The 9,411-nt window shown below is 48.1% G+C and overlaps 1 protein-coding gene across 1 annotated transcript in view; it reads left to right on the top strand.

The window, feature by feature from the left end:
* Positions 1-5,606, top strand: part of srbd1 (S1 RNA binding domain 1) — a 35,242-nt gene extending 29,636 nt beyond the window's left edge. The window contains exons 20-21 of the mRNA XM_040178857.2: positions 2,812-2,996; positions 4,603-5,606. Coding sequence (XP_040034791.2) covers positions 2,812-2,996; positions 4,603-4,895 — 478 coding nt within the window. The 3' untranslated portion in view covers positions 4,896-5,606. The remainder of the gene's footprint in view (positions 1-2,811; positions 2,997-4,602) is intronic.
* The last annotated feature ends 3,805 nt before the right edge of the window (positions 5,607-9,411 follow it).

The following is a 9,411-nucleotide window of genomic DNA, read 5'->3' as shown; positions in this document are numbered from 1 at the left end:
TTTGGGGATTTTCTTTCAAATGTTTCCTCCCAGAGTGACCACGTCGCATAGTGGAACACACGCAAGCCTCTACATAAAAAAAATATTAAATCAAGTAGATCATCCGATGCCCGACTGTTCTTATCACATCTTCACATACAACCAACAAAAGCACGAGGCACGCAGGGGGGATTGTGGAGGAATGCTGTGTGTGTGTGTGTGTGTGCGTCTTTATGGTCTATATGGAATATCATGTTCATCACATTAGTGAAACTGTATCCTCCATTACAGCTCACAGCCCCCACATCACCCGCTTTTTGTAACCATATACAACCCCCAACACACACACGAACACACACGCACGCACATTCACACATTTAGACCATAGATGCACAGATACGATTTGTCCACCTTCGTTTTAGGGAGATTAGTCTTAGGCTTAAAAACAAATATTGATATGCAGATATTCCTGCAGGTTATGTTATTAATAACAAGCTGTGGAGGATCTACTTTGATGGAATATCTAACATCAAAACGTCAAGGAAGCGTGGCTTTATAATGAATAGTGTTTTTCTGCAGTTGGCTCCATTCCGTTGCAGATATAGTGTTGCTGTGACGGGAGACAGAGGGGTTCCACTCTATGATAAAAACGCTTATATCCAACAGCCCGGGCACAATATTTCATAACACAAGACAGAGTGGGTTCTCGCTGTGGGCCTGGATAAAATCTATACGCTGGCCCACCCAACTACACACACACAGCGTTGGTAGCAATTATACGAGTATGAACCCAACTCTAGTGGAGGCCTCTGCACTCCTGGTAGCCCTTAAATACTAACATATACCCTTGGAAAAATGAGATGGGCAACGCACACACACTCTCACACCCCTGAAAGTAGAACTCGCCACCCACCAAACCAACTGAGCTACAGACGGCTCGTAATTCAATACTGCTTTCGCCCTCTGCCGCCATCATTCCATCTTCAATGTTTTTCCACTCAGACTTTGAAGGGATGCTCCTAAATTTGGTTTCGCAAAATGCCCGAATTTGTGTGCCCTGTTTTCACCGTGCATGAACGGTTTTAGGTTCAGCGTGTATCCGTTGAGAAAAGCCTTCAGTTTGGTCTCGGAGCATAAAACCCCAAAAAGCTGACACTATTTCAAATTGATTAAAGTCCTGGTGGCATAAAAAAAAGTTTTTCCAAATGAAACGATAAGTCAGCGATACGTCTCTCTATGAATGTCTGTAAGAAATTATAGAGCGAGATGTGGGACCCATGATATACTTCTGCTTGTTACACTCCATCAGGGAGGACATATTTCCTCCCGTGCTGCATTCGATACTCTAGTGAGTGCTGCAGATTTACTAAGAGAAAATGTCAACACGGGGGAGAGAGAGGGGAATTATTAGGAGCAGGAGGATGAGGAGATGGAGATGGATGACCTGGCTGGACTCAAACCACAGGGAGCCGCGTGCTTCTTACGCCCCCCTGTACCCAAGTGCTTCCTGTACGGCGACTGTGTCGCCCGGGGAGACGCGAGAGACAAGTGTTAGACGGGCGTCCATTTCTGTCCAAAGGCGACGCTTCCTCACCGCTAAGCCATTTCTGGCACACGCCTGCCTACTATTTTGCAGCGATCCGGCTCGCGGGCGTTGAGGGATTGATTCCTCTTGTCTCCCCTTTTCGGACGGCAGACGGTGACTTGGCTGGCGAGGGCCTCTACAAGCCCCCCCTCTCCCCTCACTGCCCCCCTCCCCAGCTGTCCCACACATAGCTGGTACACAAGTCGTGTCCTGTTACATTCGCGCTGTCTCTGCCAAATGAGCATTTCTGAACAACATTGTTTATGAATCAACTTTGTGTCTGTGTGCTCTGAGATGTGCGTGTCCACCTGTCGTGTCCATCACGTGGGGGGGGCGGGGAGGGGGGGACAGCTGCGGAGTCTGTAAGGCGTCAGGCGGCCAGCGAGAGACGTCCATCACGGACGCTACCCGGCTGGTCCACACACACACAAATCGCTCGTATCTTTCCCTGGCTGTGTAAATATAAAGATATACTGTACTCACACACGGATTTCTCACGACCTCTGTTTGCCACTCTGGCCACTCGACGGCAGTTTGTTACTGAATTAGTATTCGTTCTGATTCAGATCTCCGGCCCGGTGACTGACCGTCTAGACATGTTGGAGGTGGGACATCCTGCCGGAGTGTAAAGTGATGGAGGCAGATTTTTCCAGGCGCTGGAACAGATGGACAAACAGTCCGGCCGTAGCAAAGTGGAGGCAGTTTCACGAGACAAGGTGTCAGGGTGTTTACAGCCCACTGCGGGTTTACCTGATTTTAATAGGGGGTAAAATAAATGTGTATTTGTGCTTGTGAGTGTGTGTGTGTGTGTGTGTGTGTGTGTGTGTGTGTGTGTGTGCCTCCAGAACAGAAAGTTTTCTCCTCGGCAGCGCGGGGCTTTGTGTGTAATTACCCCCACACCTCTCCCGCCCTCCCTCTTTTCCCCACGAGCTCCCTCTAACTTTACCTGTTCTGAGCTTCTTAGCGCCACAGCTTTTCTCAGCTTTTGTTTTTTTCCCCTCTGACAGCTACGCGTTTCTTTTCCCCCGATCATCCTTGCCAGTCTGTCGTCGCGTCCCACCCCACCCTCTTCCTCCCACCCCTTCCTGTCCCCCTGCTCAGTTACTCCATCCCTCACATGGCCACGTCTCCGAGGAAGGTGCTGCATGTCCAACTGGGACTGCTGTCATGAACTTGTGTGTGCTCACCCGAACAGCACTCTATGTTGTATGTTTTTCTTTTTGAATAAACTTCTCACTCCTTTCCAGCTTTCTGTCCCTCGTGGGCGGGAGTGCGGACCAGATCGGGAGCGCAGGCCTGCGACAGTGCGTGGAGAGCAAGGTTCGGACCAGCGGGGTCGAGGAACTGGCCAAGACGCTGGGCAGCACACCTGAGACCCTCAAACTCATCATAGACGGCCTCACGCAACCCCCCGGGTTCGACATCAGGCAAAGTAAGACTCTGAAACGAGACCACGAAGAAGAACGAAATTCATGTACGAGACAGAATGTGGAACAGATAATCAGAGGCGTGGAAGCTCGCCGTGATTCGAATTGTCCAGTGACAAAAACAACCAGTTTACAGTGTAAAGTAAAAGATTCTGTGGAACAAATACTGGACATTGATCCATGTGAAGTCTAAATTGACACAATATTTGAATGAAAACATTACATTTTTGTTTTCGAAGGGGGACCCAACAGAATTCCCAATAAATACAAAACAGTGACCCACAATATCAAAAATGTAAATATAGTTCTCAGACAACCAACCAAGAAGAATATATAAATATTTGTAAAAAAAAAATAAGGGATATGAACATAAAGTATAAACAGTGAAAGCTGAGTTGATCTCAAAGGAAAAGACGGGGCAAACAAGGCATGAAATGGATCTGAGGTCACATCTGCTAGAACTAGTTTTGTTTTGGCAAAATTCAGTGTCACCGAACACAAAACTATCATTGTTTAAAATCATATAAAACGAATAGACTGCATTTATCTGCAACCCGGTCACAGTAACTGCTCTCGTCTTTCCTTCTAAACGTCCATTTATTGGTCCCTGCTGAGCGTGTATTTGTCCAGTTCTCTGACTGGTTTGCTAGTTACTGCACACACACACTTGCCTTTTCTTGTGCCTTCATCATAACAGGCATGTCTCTGCAGTAAAACTTAATGGGATCTGACAGTGCTGTGGCTTCCTCCCCGTAGCCCAACGGCACCAGTGGTATGTTTCTGAGAGGGTGTGATGGCTCCAGCAGACTCCGCTGTAAAACAAAAGATCCTGACTACACACAGAGCTTCTCCTTTATCACGTACGCCTCAGGTGCAAAAAAATCATATCAATAAATCAAGTTTCAGCTGTTTGGCTGATGCTCAAGACGGTCTATGAAGTAGACCCAGTTAACAGAGAGCCGTGCATTGTGAATACATCTAGTAAACAGTATTTATAGTTGAGCTGAGTCTTTATTCATTGGATACAAACATTAAACGTTGATTTGGGCCATATTCTGATTTCCAGACTTGTGAGTTAAATACAAAATAGCTTCACGTGCCTCATTATCGGGCTCTGCTTTCTTTGCATCTTCATGTGGACACATTCAAAAATGGATACCTAGTCAGTGCTGGCTGGCTTCTCTAAATGAAGGAGCCCGGCTCCCAGGTTCATTCCCGGGTTGACCCTATTCGGTTGCAGCGCGCCGCGCTCGTCCTCCTGGCGAGCGCTCAGCTGAACAAACAGATGGGCCGAGCCTACCACGTGAAATCAGTGCCGTGGGGAGGATAATTGGACGGGACGCGATGCTTTCCTTGTTTGCGTTAATGCCGCAGAAAGGAAACAGATCTCTGGTGAACAGGCCAGGCGGAAAGAGGGGTATCGTGGAATGCTGAGGCATGTGGAAGTATGCGGACGCCGGTATTGGGTTGCCGCTCGAAATGTAATATCTGTTTGTCATTTCATGCGCCGGCCCCCCCCTCGCTTTCTTTCTTTCGCCAGCTGCCTCCCGCACCTCATTTTGCCCCCCCCCTCACTTTCTGACTCTCTTGATCTCTTTTTGCCATCCCCAGATTTTGGGCAAGCGGACTTTAAGCGGGGCGTCGTGTCCATGAGTGACCTGCGGGTGGGCGCGGTGCTGACCGGCCGGGTGGACAACACCGCGCTGTTCGGGGCTTTCGTGGATATCGGCGTTGGCCGCTCGGGCCTCATCCACAAGAGCAACATCACCCTGGACAAGCTGCCGGCGAGCCAGCGCCGCCGCAGCCTGGCCCTGGGCCCCGGGGAGCGGGTGGAGGTCCGGGTCCTGGACGTGGACCCTCACAGGGGACGGATCGGGCTGGACTTGATCAGGATCCTGCAATAGACTTACCTCCTGTTATTTATACACTGTGTTTGGACGGGACTTATGACCGGATATTACACAGAAAGAGGCTGAGAGGCAGATTGATTCAGGGTCTCTACAGCATCAGCGGAGGAGAGTGATGTGTTTAAAACCACGAAGCAGAGCTGAATAAGACATTTTAACAGACTTCACTTTATATGGTAACAACACACATTCTTCCACTGTTTGCATTGTTTGCGTTGGCTTTAAATTTTACCGCTGCGTTCATTGCTGGAAGAATTTCTTTAGCCTGAAGTAGTTTTCTCAGGTAGAATTATTATTCTCCTCCTGGTTATGCTCATTATGCATATGAGTTGTACTTGTATCAAACACTGAACCCGATTGCCTGATCAAAGGTAAAAATGTCTCTTTTTGTCCATCGACTACACACACTGTGTCTAAGATTGGACCGGTTACTGAGAGGGGACCCAGAATTATTTGCACTTTTGCTGTAGATTACTTAATACTTCATGTTTATTAATAGTATGGCATATTGGTTACGTGCTCTTGAAGAAATGTTTTGTTCAGTGCTGCTCTGAACGGTTTGTAAAGACACTTTGTATCTTTGTTATTCAAAGCAGACTTTGTTTACAGGGTTTACGGACACTGAGGAACTCGTAATCCTAAACAGATTTCCATTGGCTTCATCTGCAGACGAGGTTTTCACATTAAAGATATTTCCTGTGTACCTTACTCACTTGATGTATATTTTCTCAAAGTGGAAAATTCCGCAGCGGGATCTGATCCCCACCGGAGAGGAGCGGCTCGGATGCGTATTGAAGAAGAGGAGGAGGAGGAGGGCGGCGTGAAGCAGGGAGAAGAGGAAGCTGGGAGAAGTAGAGGAAGGGATTTGTCGAGTGATGGAAAGACACCGGGTTTAAAAAACAAGTTTTTCCCTTTAGACAACAGGAAAATGTGAGAAGACGGAACCAGCGGGTTGGAGAGAGGGGATGGGCGCAGATGAAGAGTGGGAGGGGCAGAGGGGGGAGGAGAAGGAGGAGGAGGAGGAGGAGGGGGGGGGGGTCTATCTCCCAGACTGCAGTAAAGCCTAAAGGCTTTTTAGTCTTGGTCCCAGACACAATTATCCCAGGACACACACACACAAATGCACGCTAATCAGCTGCTTCAAAATGAATCCCAGGCTCCCCATCCACATTATCTAATTTGTTTGTTTTCATGAAACTGGAATAAATAAAAAATAAAATACATCAAATATGGTTCCGAGAAAGCCCGAGGTCCCTCGCGCTGAACTCTATACTGTATGCCGAATACCTAATCACCGTTAGTGCCGCTGCTTTGCCACCCCCCCCCCCCGGGCCAGAAATGGAATATATTCTAGACACACAAACACAAAGACAAGTTCGATCAAGGTTAATCAGAAGTGGCAGTTTGCGCCGCGCTGATCAGAGCAAACTACACACAGCCCGCTTTCACGTACTGTAATCTATTCTCTTTGCACACTTCACTAAAGGGGTTCCAACTCCTAATCAAAGGGGCTTGTTTAACTTTTGACGTTGACCCCGTGTGTCATTTCGACGTCTTTGCGTTTGTTTTCGGTGCCACACACTGCGTCTCCAGCGCGCGCACGTGCTCCCCTGCTTATCCCGCCTTTTTAGTTGTCCTCCCCGCGCCAAACGTGAGCGCGCAGACGGGACGGGCAATCTGCGCGCGCCGGGGCGCTGCTCTTATGTTCAAGCTGCAGCCGCAGAGCCAGACAGAAGTGACATGATTAAACCGCCGTGACACAGTGGCAGAGAGGCTGGTTCTTTGTGCAGCCTGCTGAGGCAACGCCGCGTCGAGATTGCGGCCTGTCAGTAAAAAAAACAAAAAAAAACACGAGAAGACGTCTTAAGCACTGTGAAGGAGCCCTGAAGGCTGCAGCGCTTATTACTGTACAGCCAATAGCACGAGTCGGCACCGCACAGGAAAGCAGCGCATTCATTATTTGGCCATCTGCTGCTGAAGTGAGAAAAAAAAAAAGTTATTCGTGAAATTGGAGGAAGAGAAACAAAACAGTAACAAATTAGAGAGCGCCGCGGTAATCCGTTTGAATAATTCTGTTTTGTGTGAACTCATCCAAGGAGGTACAGTACCAGGGAAAAGTCTCCACCGGGTAAAAGCATTTGTATTATACGTGTTGAGACTCCTTACATCAGTCAATCAAACCCTCCGACAAAAGCCAAGATGAAGAATGCAGTAAATATTGGTGGATTCATTAAAACAACCTAATAATCTGGAGCCAGTTTGATAATCGTAGTAGCCAAAAGTTACCGTTTTACACTTATTTGTGTGGATTGTCTACCACTCATGTGTCTTTTATGATTATATAAATCATAAATCTGTTCCAAATAAACGGTTCGCGCAGTGCTGCGATATTTCCAGACACTTTGTACAAACGCATGATTAATCGCGTAAATAACTGAAGGCTTTATAAATGTTAAGTAAAGACCCAGTTGGTTGACTTCCATTCTTTAAACACATCAAAGAACAATGTAGACAATACAACACAAACACGTAACACCACATATGAGAGCACAAGAGCTGCGTTTTATTGTGAAAATCAGGAATGCGTGTTCTACTGAAGGCCAACGTCAAAAAGCTCTCTGCTTATGTTCCTGTGTTGGGTGACACTGAAGATACCAGAAAGTGAGGAAGACCTTCCGACGAAGCGGAGGCAGAAAGGGCGGAGGAGAGGTGGATGAATGGAGGTGGGAAACGAGAGGGATGGAATGAGACAGGAAATGAAAGCCTTTCTCCGGTTTCACTCCCAGTGACCTCATCAGTGTGATCATGGGTTTTATGAGCTTTCCCTCTCGACGCCCACACACCACCTCACACGTGCCAGGACACACACACACACACACTGACTCCGTTCAGCCCGTGTATTTCATTCACTGGCTCAGAGACAAACACTCGTACATGTGTTTTTGTCTCCTGGTGCTTTTCTCACACTCCCTCCGTCAACCGTCCACATGCTGCATCTCACACGCGACCCTCATAGAAGCCGACGCCTTGTGCACGGATGCGCTCTGTTATCACACAAAAACATTTTTAACCAAGCAAAAATAATCAAGTGTATGATCGGCGTAACGTTTACGTATCCCACAGCGAGACATCTCGGTGCAACAAGGTGTCCTGAGGGAAGAGGATGGTGACACGTCACCAGTGGAGCTCATGAAGGCGAGTGATGCATGAAGACTGTTTGTATTTATCACGATTGAATCTTGGATGTGGAAATTGTGGCGAGTTGGAACCAGAGGACGAGGTTCCTGCCTTCAGAGATGTTTCCGTAGGTGCCAGGTGTTCACCAGCCTTCCTCCGCACGCAACTAACATTTTGATAAACTTTTACATTTTATAGTTTTTTTTTTGCATCACCCGAGTGTTTATACATATTTGACCGTATGTATGAAGATGTGTGCCTCTACTCTCCTACGTGGGCCCAGACGCACCAATCCAACCTGAGTCTGCAGCCTGAGCGAATCCAATCAAACGGACGGCGAAAATGCTCAATTCTGTAACAACATTGTATGTAATGCGGCTCAGTTCCATCACGTTACCCGATGTGCATGATACGGCCGGTGGGGCGGATGCTTCCTTATTCAACCAAAGATCAGCGTGTCGAATTCAGTTCAATTCATTATTGTTCCACCAATAATATTACATAAACTAGGAGAGTTTCGAGCATCACATCTGTTATTTTTAGAAGTGGATGGAAGGTTGCCGTAGAGATCCGATCTGACGTCGAACCCCCACAACGTCACGGAGCGGTGAGTTGAACACACGGATACATCCCCAACTACACGGCTCCCTCCAGAGTAGCACAATACGATCCGTTGAGGGACAACGGGGCCTCTTCCTGTTCCCGGGTTCGTGACCGCGGCTCGGTGGCTTACAGTGATTGACAGATGAATGTTTGGGTTAGAACGCCACCTCTGGGGATTCACTATAGGGAGACTTTATACACAACCAATATGGAATGGAACGCTGGCGGGGATCTCTCTCTCTCACATGGTAGTCACACTAAGTGGTCAGTGCCCCCCCCCCCACACACACACACACATGTATGAGCATACCTCATCAGCATATCTCATGTTCACCCCACAGGGAACACGGGCCTGAGACCACAGAAACCTTGACGGGGAAGGAAGGAAGCTGGCGCTAAGAGGGAAGTCACTTTTTTTCTCCTCCTTCATGAGAGCTGGATGGAAAATGCTCATTTTTATTCATGCGCGTTGGGTTTTCGGTGATCTAGACGCTAGGACAATGTGAGCATTAAATGCTGCGGGTTCCTCCGAGCCGTCCTGCAGCGTTATTTCAAAACGCCCATATAACAACCGCTGATTCCCCATAAAATGTCCCGACACGGGCACAGACGGGCACAGACGGGCTGCTCTGCGGACCCCAATGGTTGGCCTTGTGTATCCATCGTACGTTGGTTCTATATTCGACGCCAACCCGGCGCAGACCCCCCCCCCCCCCCAGGGCAAAGACTGGGT

Source organism: Gasterosteus aculeatus, chromosome 6, assembly GCF_964276395.1.
Source record: "Gasterosteus aculeatus chromosome 6, fGasAcu3.hap1.1, whole genome shotgun sequence".
Taxonomy (NCBI): Eukaryota; Metazoa; Chordata; class Actinopteri; order Perciformes; family Gasterosteidae; genus Gasterosteus; species Gasterosteus aculeatus.
Note: the sequence above shows the minus strand (reverse complement) of the source record. Positions and strands in the feature narration are given on the sequence as shown.